The 12,472-nt window shown below is 40.2% G+C and overlaps 1 protein-coding gene across 5 annotated transcripts in view; it reads left to right on the top strand.

Moving 5' to 3' along the window:
- LOC119660448 (afadin) overlaps positions 1-12,472 on the top strand; it is a 110,881-nt gene that overhangs the window by 52,289 nt on the left and 46,120 nt on the right. For 4 of the 5 annotated variants that reach the window (XM_038069001.1, XM_038069005.1, XM_038069003.1 and 1 more), the window contains exons 2-7: positions 4,277-4,394; positions 4,466-4,574; positions 4,634-4,827; positions 7,204-7,471; positions 7,588-7,745; positions 7,821-7,902. In XM_038069001.1, coding sequence (XP_037924929.1) covers positions 4,287-4,394; positions 4,466-4,574; positions 4,634-4,827; positions 7,204-7,471; positions 7,588-7,745; positions 7,821-7,902 — 919 coding nt within the window. In that variant the 5' untranslated portion in view covers positions 4,277-4,286. The remainder of the gene's footprint in view (positions 1-4,276; positions 4,395-4,465; positions 4,575-4,633; positions 4,828-7,203; positions 7,472-7,587; positions 7,746-7,820; positions 7,903-12,472) is intronic. The other variant, XM_038069004.1, reaches the window with a different exon arrangement.

Raw genomic sequence — 12,472 nt, 5'->3', positions numbered from 1 at the left:
GACATTGGTCAGGGTCAGCCTAGTCAGTCTTATTAATTTCGTCGGGATACCGAATTCTCTCATGGCCGTGTACAGTTTTACCCTGGCTATGCTATCATAGGTGGCTTTAAAGTCGATGAACAGATGATGCAACTGTTGCCCATATTCCAACAGTTTTTCCATCGCTTGCCGGAGAAAGAAAATCTGATCTGTTGCTGATTTGCCTGGAGTGAAGCCTCTTTGGTATGGGCCAATGATGTTCTGTGCGTAAGGGGCTATCCGGCCTAGCAAGATAGAGGAGAATATCTTATAGATGGTACTCAGCAACGTGATACCTCTATAATTGCTGCACTGCGCGATATCTCCCTTTTTATGTATGAGACAGATAATGCCTCGTTGCCAATCGTCAGCCATTGATTCGCTGTCGGCACCTTGAACCAATTGGTGTAATTGGTCGCCTCCATATTCAACAAATTCGGTTGTAATTTCATCGGCTCCTGGCGACTTATGGTTTTTAAGTCGGTGGATTGCAAACACTGTTTTTCATCTGCTTGGTGGTGGCAGTATTTGTCCGTCGCCTTCAGTTGGCGGGACCTCCAACTCGCGGATGTTCTGGTTGTTCAGTAGCTCATCAAAGTACTCAACCCATCGCTCCAATATGCCCATTCTGTCGGAAATCAGATTTCCCTTTTTGTCTCGGCAGGATAAGCATCGAGGTGTATAAGGCTTCATCCTGCTGACTTGTTGGTAAACCTTCCGCGCCTGGTGCGGTTGCTCCCTGTACTTTTCTAGTTCATAGACTTGTTGGTTCTCCCAGGCTTCCTTTTTCCGTCTGTGAAGTCGCTTCTCCGCTCGACGGAGTTCGTGATAAGTCTCTGCGCGTGCCCGCGTTCTTTGAGAATGCAACATTACTCGGTATGCTGCATTCTTCCGTTCCGTTGCTAGCTTACATTCATCGCCAAACCAGCCGTTCCGACTCCTTTTGCGGCTGGGGTCAAGTATGTTTGTGGCCGTATCCATGATAACGTTCTTCAGGTGATTGTGAAGATCATTTGTTGATGCTTCATCTCCAGGTTCTCTGTTGACTGCAGTTATTTCGGCATCCATTTCTCTCTCATAGGTGTCGCGGAGGGTTGTGTTGTGGATGGCTTCAGTGTTCACTCTCACCTGATTGGCAGAAGGGATTCTAGGTGGTATTGTTATTCGGGCTCGGAACACCATGCCAACGAGATAGTGATCCGAGTCTATATTGGCCCCCCTATATGTTCTGACATTCATCAAGGCTGAGAGGTGGCGTCGTTCGATCAACACGTGGTCAATTTGGTTGAAAGTGGCCCCGTCTGGAGAGGCCCACGTATGTTTGTGGACCGCTTTCCGCGCAAACCAGGTACTTCCAACAACCATTTCATGTGACCCTGCTAATTGAATAATCCGCAGTCATTTGTTTTTTCGTGTAAGCTATAGGAGCCAACGTATCGCCTGAATATGGGCTCCTTCTCTACTTGGCTGTTAAAATCCCCAAGTATGATTTTGATATCATATCTGGGATAGACTTCGAGGGTTCGTTCTACTGCCTCGTAGAAGGTATCCTTCTCCGACTCTGCAGTCTCCTCTGTAGGGGCGTGAACGTTTATGAGGCTTATATTTCTAAACTTGCCTCGCAAGCGCAGAGTGCATACCCGTTCGCTTATGTTTATACAGCCGATAACAGCAGGTTTCATTTTTTGGCTGACTAAGAAACCTACTCCGAGCACATGGTTTACTGGATGACCGCTATAATATATGCTGTAGTGGCTCTTCTCCAGGAAACTGGTCCCTGTCCATCGCATCTCTTGCAGTGCTGTTATATCAGCCCTATATTGGGACAGGGTATCGGCTAGCTGCTCATCAGCTTCATCTCTGTACAGGGAGCGCACGTTCCATGAGAAAATGCGCAAATCGTTGATCCATTGTCGTTGCCGGGTCCGTCGTTTTAAAGTCCATCCTGTCCGAGGCTCCTTTCGTGGCTCCGTAACATCGGTTTTCCGTGTAGGGTTGTTAGCCCTACCCAACCCCCAACCTGGAGGACCAATTGGTATAGTTTGTCCCGTTTTTAGGCGCCGGAGACTCGCCTTCATCCTTCTCCGTCTGCAGCTTTTCCTTACGAAAGAGCTCCCAGCGATCACCACGTGGAGGAGGAGATAGGGTTTGATAGTAGAGCTGTTGGTGTTGGTTCAGCAGGCATTTCCCAGGTTTTATGCTCCATCGTGGGACGACCTATACTACCCTTTGACCACCTCCAGCATAATTACACATTTTTCGTAGCCTTAAAACCTTTTTTGACGGGTTGAATTATTGTAAACAGAACAGAAGTGAGGGCATTGTTCCCTCCGATATATATTTCTTGAACACTATAAATTTTGGAAACAGTCTTTCTGTAAAAGATACTTTCTTACCACGCCTAGTCATTTAGTCTGAATCTTTTCAGATAAGTTGAACAGACTTATTATACACTGTCCCCATATTGCATTAAATCTTTTTTCAAAACAAAGTTCTTGTTTGTACACAACAGAGAGTTCGTAATCATATTCAACCTGTTGAATTTTTTAACCACCTAACTGACGTATAGGTAGATAAGCAAATCTCACGAATGTAGAAAACAGAATGATTTATTATCACTTGAATCAAAAAGTAAACATTTCGTAATCACGTCCAAACAATTGACTTAATCTTGACTTTCAAACCCGAAGACTATTCGTATTCAGATGTAAATAGGTATTATTTTCAATTAAGATCAAAGATATAAAATTGTAACCTAGGGTACTGAATTCCTCACTTCAATTCTTTTGCACAAATCATTGAACATATACAGCGATGTAATAATTTGTGTCCGACCCTCGTTAAAAATTCCTTGTAACAAATTTTCTGCTTTCTACCTGAAGATGTAAATGTTTGGTCGGAAGTGTGGATTGATATCTTTTTTTATGTTAAGGGGATGGGTTAAATTTTGCGGTTTGATTTTTTTTCTTTTGAAGGAATAGCTTGTCATTAAAAAATGTATAATGTTCCGAATCAATTTTTAGATCTGTTTGGAATGCCAGAGAACAAAAGCTTGAATGCAATTTAGGCTACTACCTTTTTTGAAAACATCAAACATTCAAAAATGAAAATATGGCCTTTTTGGCTCCATGAAAAAGTAAAGCAATTAAATTAAATTGGACATTTGTTGTTGCTGGAGTATACCTCGTCGCTTTAATTTATCGGCAAGTAGGGACTGCAGTACTCTAGGATATGACATATAGTTTTTCCTGCAAATTTTCCGTTAAAAGTATCTTGTGATGTTTTCACTCAACAAAAACAAAACTACTTAAAAATTAGTTAAAAGCGTCCTTATTCCGGAAAAGTGGTTATATTTACTTACAGATACTCGAGTTATTTCAATCTTGTCACTCTCTCATGTCCGTTACAATTCAAATCTCCTGCCTTCAGCATACCTTTAAATAATTCAACACAAATGTATTTCGAAAATGGGTCGGCAAGTAAAGAAATAACGATCGTCGTCTCTTCATACAGATCATGACTTTTTTTGTAGACATTAAAAAGGTGTTTTGTGTTCGGTGAGTGAGCAATGCCTTGCTATGTTTGGAATTTCAATCATTTCAGAAGTATAAGCCATTGTTCGAAGTACAAGTGGCGTAGCGTAGTCATTTGGAGGGCATACAAATTACCTTCTTGATTCGGATTGCGTTATGCCGACTAAATGACGAGAGTGAACAGTTAAAAAATAAATATTCTTTACTTGAGCGTATGAATAACGTAATTATGAATTCCAGAGACTTAATGTTAATTGTTGGAACGACGAGCAGTTATTTTGATCATTCTTGAATAATTCCTTAATAACCTTTAGTAATGATTGGTCCTAATAGTCAACTCTTACATTCCTTGCATCGAAAAATTATTGAATTGAGCCACGTTGGATGACTGTACATCTAGCGTCCATACGCATTTAAATGAGCACTCTTTGGCTAGAATGTAAAACCCGAAAAATACTTCTGATATTTCGTACTGTATCTTCCAAACACAGTCTTACTATCGTCCTAATGCGACGCTGTATATCACATCCTTCCTGCTAGCCTTACCTTTTGCAACATTGCTTTCATAAAACTGCACCTCATAAATGGATAAGAATAGCGTTTATGGACCTGTACGCAACACGGCAGTTATTTAGACAACGAATTGCATATCTAATTTATTATTTGTTTATATCTGCATACATATATATTAAAAAATGTCTTTTCCGATTATTCTACAATTTCAGGTATTGAACAATGGCGACACATGAAAAACGAATGTTGGATAGAGAAGCAGTTCGTTCAGTTATTCAACAATGGAATGCAAATCGACTAGACTTATTTGCACTATCAGAACCCGACGAAGTAAGTGATCTGACAAACAAAAACTGATTATTATTCATCTCATGTTATGGTTTTCTTTCATATATTTCCAGAATCTGCTTTTTCATGGCGTTATGCGATTTTACTTTCAAGATGCAGGTCAAAAGGTAGCAACAAAATGTATTCGAGTAGCATCAGATGCTACTGTTTCAGATGTGATAGGTAATTAGCGACATTTTCATATATATTTTATGTAAATTTTATTGTTCCTTTGTTTTCAGAAACGTTAATTGAAAAATTTCGGCCGGATATGCGTATGCTATCTCTTCCTAACTACGCCTTGTACGAAGTGCATGCTAATGGCGAAGAAAGAAAACTTAATCCAGACGAAAAACCCTTATTAGTACAATTGAATTGGCATATCGATGATAGAGAAGGAAGGTTTTTATTAAGGAACATAGATCAAAAAAGTAGTGTAAGTACATTTCCTGAACATCACATAATATTAAGGGGGTCATCCCGTGTGAAGGCCGTTTTTTTTTTCTTTTTTTGAAAAATTATTTTGGAGGACTGGGTGAAGATAGAAACGTGATTTTTTCACCATATGTTTATTGATATCTCTAGTATATGTCATAAATTTTCCAGTTTGATATTGTTGCTAGTTTTCGAAATACGTGTCAATTTATGCACCCATCTCCAAAAAAAGGTGTTTTTCTGCTGCCACGCTGGAGGGCGCTGTGTTCATCTGAGGAAAAAAAACTAAACGGCATTTTAATGTAGACAATATTCTACGGTCCGCAAACTAGGATAATTAGAAAATATTAAAAGGTAAATTTTTGGTGGGCTTTTAAACTTAATTTTTTGGATTTTGGTGTTTTTTTACGGCTTTTTTTATGAATAAAAAAAAACGACCCGTCCGATTGCAATTATCCTAGTTTGTGGACCGTAGAAATATGTATTAAAGAAGTCGTGAAAATTTCAAAGAATTTGGTTGGATAGATTTTGAGCTATGGTGGCAGCCGATTTTCAAGATGTAGTTCCGAGAAAAACGCATTTGAAAATTGAAATGTGGTTATCAATAGTAAAATTTTAATTCACCATCAATCTCCTATACCTGGTTCATAGAGAGTGCCCTCCGTTTCTTCAAAAAAGTCTTGTGGGGCCGATTGCTGCTCTCTGGTTTCAATTCTAGCTCTTTTAGAGAGGTCAGTCGATCATCGTTCGGACCGCCAAATTCGCACTTCATTACGGCGGTCGGTATAAACCTGACATATGTGACCAACTTGACATCCGATTGTCACTAGGATTTTGAGAATGCCATTGAATCCTTCATTGAAAATAATTACAGCCAGAAAAGTGGCTATTTCTACGACCTTGGCCCCAAAATCAAGGTGTTTAGGAGCGAAAGTCCAGATCAATGCATTTAACGACTCATTGTTATTCCGGGTCTCTGCTCCTAAACATCTGTTCAAGAGATCATCTCGTGACAAATATTCGTAGATTGGTTTGATGACTGTTTGAACTTCTTCAGTCAAAGGTGCCTTCTCGTGGTGAAAACTATCCAGTTCTCCTTTAGCTTCCGCTTTGCTCATTTGCACCAACTGTCCTCGCCTGCTGGACAATTTTGATGCTGGATTTTCGTCTGTAGAACATTTATGGAAGAAAGTTGCCCAAATTTCTTGCTTCATATCTTCTATCGAATTTGCGTGTCGACGAATAGCTAGCCCAAAAAATGTAGTGAGGTCGTTAATAACCTTATCAGTAAGTTTTTCAGCCCCTTTTCCACCAATGCCTTTGTGATTCTTCTTTTCATTTCTAACCCGCGTTCCCATTCTTTTCTCTATATGCCTTACGCATTCCTTTTTTACTACTACGTATATTTTATTATTTGCAGAAATTTGCAGAAATACCGGAGAAAACTCCAACAAAATCCAATATACAATATACAAAACTTGTCGCAATTGGAACATCCATGTTCATGCTTGCTAAGTTTCTTTACTGATGTTGATGCGAAGTCCTTTTTCTTCTCTGATAAGTATCGATTCCCATGAAATACTCGTTTTTTAGTGCGAGCATGACGTTGAACGTTAAAGCGATCTCCCTTCGTACGACTCATTTAAAAAAATCACTGAACACACAAAGAGCACAATACTTACAACAAAATATAACTGAGTATAGCTTGGAAGCCTTTCAGTGCTCACTCTAGACTGGATTATCCTTTTTATTCCAAACATCAAATAAGTTTAGACAATTGATTGGTTTTCCATCTTTTTATATTTATACCTGGGTTCGAATTTATAAGGCTCAGGTAAAAAACTAACAGGTAAAAGAAGATTCGATGTTCTTTCTCATCGAGTACTCTAGCCGCGGCTGCAAACTCCTTACCTGTTTAACACTGTAATTTCTGAACGACTCGGAATATCGGAAAATCTCTTTGCCCACATATTCTCCACTATATATGGATACAATTCATGTAAAAAAAAAAAATCGATTTCTCCAACCCGACACACGGGATGACCCCCTTAAGCAAATTCGGACCGATAAATACGCGCTTTATTATGACGATCAACATAAACCTGGCATGTATATCACATGCCTGTTTAACACTGCAATTTCCGGACGACTATCAAAAAATCATTTTGCCCATATATTCTACACTATATCTAGATACAACTGATACAAAAAAAATCGATTCCTCGGATCCGACACTCAGGATGACCCCCTTAAAATTCGATATGAGGAAAAGAAGGAAAACAATATACCATCTTTCATCGATGGTCTAACTATAAATTATGCTCTCTCCATTGGAAATAAGATATTCTCACATATATTTTTACTCCCCGTATTACAGCAGATTGAAACGGCAGATACAAATTTCAAACGAAAATTATCGAAACGCGAAAAAAAGGAACAGAAAAAACGGGAAAAATTAGCTAAACTAAATTCTGATGGTGGAGACAGTGAAAATCATGTAGCTGAAAAACTATACACCGAACTACCAGAAACATCCTTCACCCGATCAATATCAAACCCAGAAGCTGTAATGCGGCGACGAAGACAACAAAAACTCGAGAAAAAATTGCAACAGTTTCGATCTAAAGACGGAGGACCAGATACAGGTGGGAATTAATTTCATATTGCATCTAACTTTTTAACTACTTAATAAAGCAATAAATCTTTAAGTGTGATATATGGTACTATTTCATTTTTTTTTTACCCATTTCTTCATTCACAGGTGGAACACTTAAAATCTACGGCGAAAGTTTATGTCGTGATGTCCCTTATAAAACATTGTTATTATCCATACGTGATTGTGCTCAAGCTGTGGTTCGTGAAATGCTCACGAAATATGGCTTAGATAAGGCTGACCCATTACATTATTGTTTAGTGCAAGTAAGTTTCGTAAGAAAAATTTAAAAAAAGTGAAGATAATGTGAAACTAACTGCATTTATTAATTTTTTTTTAAGGTAAATAGTGACGGTACTGAATACATTTTAGACGATGATGAATACCCATTGTCGATACTTATGAATCATCCGACGTCAAGAGGTAAGTAAATAATTTTAGCACGTCTAAATGATGTTTCTCCCTACAATTTATTTGAACAATGAAAGTATATAAGTATTGTTCCCTCATGGCAAATATTAGAAAGCCTTGTATTGATTGCTTAGCATTTTGATGAAGTTATTTTTCGGAGAAAAAAAAATGTTATTATAAACGATAAATTGGAGATTGCAATTCTACCAGAGCCCTGTATGACGTTTGACACGAATTAAATACTAGCCTGCCCTGTGAGTTGTGGCTTTAGAATCCAAGTCTTTCCTGCTTGTTGTAAGAGGCGACTAAAGGGATAGAAATTTGTGCGCTAGCAAACTGGAAAGTACTCCTCTCCCTCTTGCGGCAATGTGGTTTTGTATCCTGGAACACCAAGTGGTAGCAGACGTGAATCCGGTGTCGGGTGGTTTCTGACGGCTACCACAAGGCGCTCTTTCTTGACCTCAGAACCGGTTTTCGACTGACTTCTAACTGCAAGATTTCGGTCCAGGTTAAGTTGCATCACAATTGTGCTCTGAACCAACGGAGACTTCCCATATAGTAGAGAAGGATGATTTCCACGACCAATAAAACACAGTTCGGGGAGGCTTCCTAAACGTGATGTTGTGATCGTAATGGTTGATCTGAATGTCAAAGTGGGCTCGGATATGTCATGGAGAAACGCGGTCCTGGCGACCGTAACAGTAATGATGGGATATTTGTGAATTTCTACAACTTCCACCGCCTCTTCATTGGTGGCACATTGTTTGTCACAGCACAACCAATCAGATCAACCACTTCTCGGTCAGCAGTAGATTTAAGAGTTGTCTCCTGGATGTGCGTAACAAAAGAGGCGCTAACATCGGCTTCGGAAAGGATCACCACCTGATGGTCGCTTATTTTCGCTCGCGTATTGCGTCCGCCACTTCTCGCGAGATTTGAAATCTGCAACCTCTCAAGTTTAATATCGACCGCTTGTATGATCCAGCTATCGCTTAAGTGCTACGCAGGTCGTCGGCCACGTCCCCAAGGGGCGTCGTAAGATCTGCATGACTGCGAACAGAATACATACATCTCGGGCTGTTCTTCCCATAATGTCAATATCGTCAGCGAAGGCCAGTAGTTGGGTAGACTTAAAGAGGATGGTGCCTCTCGCATTTACATCTGCGTCGTGAATCACTTTCTCCAGGGCCAGGTGAAAGAGGACGCATGATAGGGCATCCTCTTGTCTTAGATCTTTGTTAATGTTCAATGGTCTTGACAGTGATCCTGCTGCTTTTATCTGGCCTCGCACATTGGTCAGGGTCAGTCTAATCAGTCGTATCAATTTCTTCGGGATACCGAATTCTTTCATAGTCATGTACAGTTTTACCTTGGCTGTCATAGGCGGCTTTAAAGTCGATGAAAAGATGGCGCAACCAAAGGCCATATTCCAGCTGAAAATTTGATCTGTTGCTAATTTGCCTGAAGTGAACCCTCTTTATTAAGGGCCAATGATGTTCTGGGCGTATGGGGCTATCTGGCCTAGCATGATAGCGAAAAATATCTTATAGATGGTACTCAGCAACATGATGCCTCTATAATTGCTGCACTGCGTGATGATAGTTTACGCCGTGACAAACGGGAATTTGCTTTTGCGCTGATCAGGGAAGGGGATGGCCACATCACGAAAGAGCTTGCTCCTGAACTGCATTAAAGACCATTTTGAAAGCTTTAATCGATAGAGAGTAGGCTGGTTTCTGCTCTGGATCCTCCACATCAACACCCTATGAACCATTTGGGAACAGTGCACGAAGTTTAGACCTTCGCTGCAGTTGTTCTTCACTGATTTCGAGAAAGCTTTCGATAGCCCGAATAGGGAGTGTATCTGGCGTGTTCTATGCAGGAGGGATATTCCGGAAACTAATAGCTATTATCAGATCGACATATGATGGCATAAAATGACACGTGTTGCACCGAGGTAAAATCTCTGAGAATTTTTGAGGTTCAAATCAGAGTCCACGATGGTTGCATTTTGTTACCGATATTATTTTTTCTTGTTATTGGCAAGGCTCTTCATGCTGCCTTGTCCGGAGGACGTAGAGGAGTTTAATGGACTATGACATTTCCTCAACCACCTCGGCTATACTCGTGACATCTGTTTTGCTCTTTTACCGGGTCATGAACTTTGGCCAAATAGCGATTTGGATTTGGGAAAGGACACAAGTAGAATTTGACTGAAGATAAACACCACCAAAACCAAGGTTCTCAGTGTGACGGGTCATTGCACTCTCCCTATCTGCATTAATGGGCAGAGAGTCAAATGCTTCGATCAATTTGTATATTTCTGCCAACAGTGGCTTCCAACTGGATGTTGTCCGACGGATTAACAGCGTTAAATCTGCTTTCCCTGCTCTGTCTACGATCTGGAAATGCAGCTATCTTAACACAAAGATCAAGTTGAGACTGTTCTGTGCTAGAATTCTTTCTGTGTTGTGATATGGGAGTAGCACATGGAAAATGAACTCCACTGTTACTTAAAAGCTCCAAGCTATCGTCAATACCTGTCTGCGTCATATCATCGGAGTACGCTGGCCTGATACTATCTGAAATGAAGAACATGGTCGACGCACAGACCTGGCACCTGTACGTACTGTGATCGGAAGACGGAAGTGAAAGTGGATAGGTCACACATTAAGGAGGGCGACAGTTGCATTGCGGGCTACGCCATGGAGTGGAATCCACTCTTCCAAGATGGCCGACGAGTGGGTCGTCGGGGCAGAACTTGGCATTTGGCACCGGACAGTTGGGGAAGAGTACGAGCGTCTCTGAAAGTCCTGGGGGAGCTGAAGTACATTTCAGATAACCTAACGTACTATGGTACGTAGGTGTGGTTGGCGCACTATACCCCCTGCAACGCAGGTCTGATATATGTTAGCGCACGGTTATGAAACAAGCTTCCCATTGGGTGCACCCGACAGGCATTCAGATTTAGCGTCTGCCTCCTAGAATGTCATTCTATTTGAAATTATTTTTCCAACTTCAAAGCATTGGCTTCAGATATACATATTTCATTTCGCTCACGGCTAATTTAAATAAACAGAACTCTCATAAAACATTCAGAAAGTCAAATTTGTAGTGTACCGTTTACATCAGAGCATCAACCGCCAAAAGTGAATGATGGAAAACTTTTTACAATAAAAACATCACAGAAAATAAATCCTGAATAAAGACCTTTAAAATATTCTTCTAAATAACAAACGACAATAGATTTGATAAAAATATCGATCATTCAGTGTCCGAGAAAAATCCCTACCCAGTGAGCACGAAGAATTTCATCCAACAAATAACATAGATAAGCGACTATGTCTGCAAGGAAGTGTAAGACAGTCAAGATAGCGAATATGTAACTAGAAATACCGAAATTCTCAGGCACGTCGTCAATTATTTAGGAAATGTTGATTAAAAGCAATGTTTGATTAATGGGTCATTGAAGTGTCTCTTAAAGTGATAGGTTGCACGTGCTATGTTTGCTTGGATTGCTACCCATTAATTGTCTTGAGCATGGTCGAAGAACAAAAAATCGTTTAGATTTTAATGTGCCATCAATCAGGGAATTTACTTTGAATCCCAAACCATAGTAACATTACGTGAAATGTAGTATTCGAAGATTTGAAGGAGTAATCAATAAAGTTAACCATTCGTCTGGAAACTGAAAAACAACATAGTATTTCAACTTGCTATAGGTAAAGGGTAACACACAGAGATGGGCGGATAAAGATGGAGATGGATTTAAATAAAGAATACTCAGCCAATTTTCAAATTAATGTATGTTTATTGACAATAAATCAAGTGGGACCTATTTATGAAAAATAACACCAGACAGATGATGTCCATCATGCACGATGCAAGGCTCCAGTCTTCTCTCGGAATCCTCCATCATACGGACCAAAGTCTCTGCAGGGATAGCAGCAATTTCTTGAACGATTGCATTTTTTAATAATAATAATCGTTTACGCAACAATCCAATTGGATCAGGGCCTTTAAGCGTGTTAGAACACTTCATTCAAGACCGTAACGGTACACTATGTGGTCAACATCGCTCTCGCCCGAGATTATTGCCCTGATTGGACTCAGCTACTCATTCACAGCTGAGTGGACTGATCACATCACGATACCAATTCCACTGCCACCAGTGAGATTTTAACCGCGACGTATGGCAGCCTTGCGCTCTAACCACTCAGCTATCCGGACACATTTTTTAACTCACCCAAACCTCTTGGTTTGTGGCTATAAACACCGTTCTTGAGGTACCCCCACAGAAAAAAGTCACACAGTGATAAGTCAGGTGATCTGGGAGGCCAAGGAACATCGCCAAATGGTGAGGTAAACCTATCAGCAAAATTTGATGGACATATGGGAACTATGAAATCCCACGCATGCAGTGAGTGACATAAATTTACGTGCAGTTTAAATGGGGGCTCCCCATACGTGTAAAGAAGGGATGTAATTTTTTTTTTTCATCGAATGCAGTCATGTCAGGTGAAAGATCTCCATTAGTACTTTCCGAACCTGATATTAGTTTTGACGTGAATTGTAAAGTGCG

Source organism: Hermetia illucens, chromosome 6 (assembly GCF_905115235.1).
Source record: "Hermetia illucens chromosome 6, iHerIll2.2.curated.20191125, whole genome shotgun sequence".
NCBI lineage: Eukaryota > Metazoa > Arthropoda > Insecta > Diptera > Stratiomyidae > Hermetia > Hermetia illucens.
The sequence above is the reverse complement of the archived record's forward strand: the minus strand, read 5'-3'. Positions and strand labels throughout refer to the sequence as shown.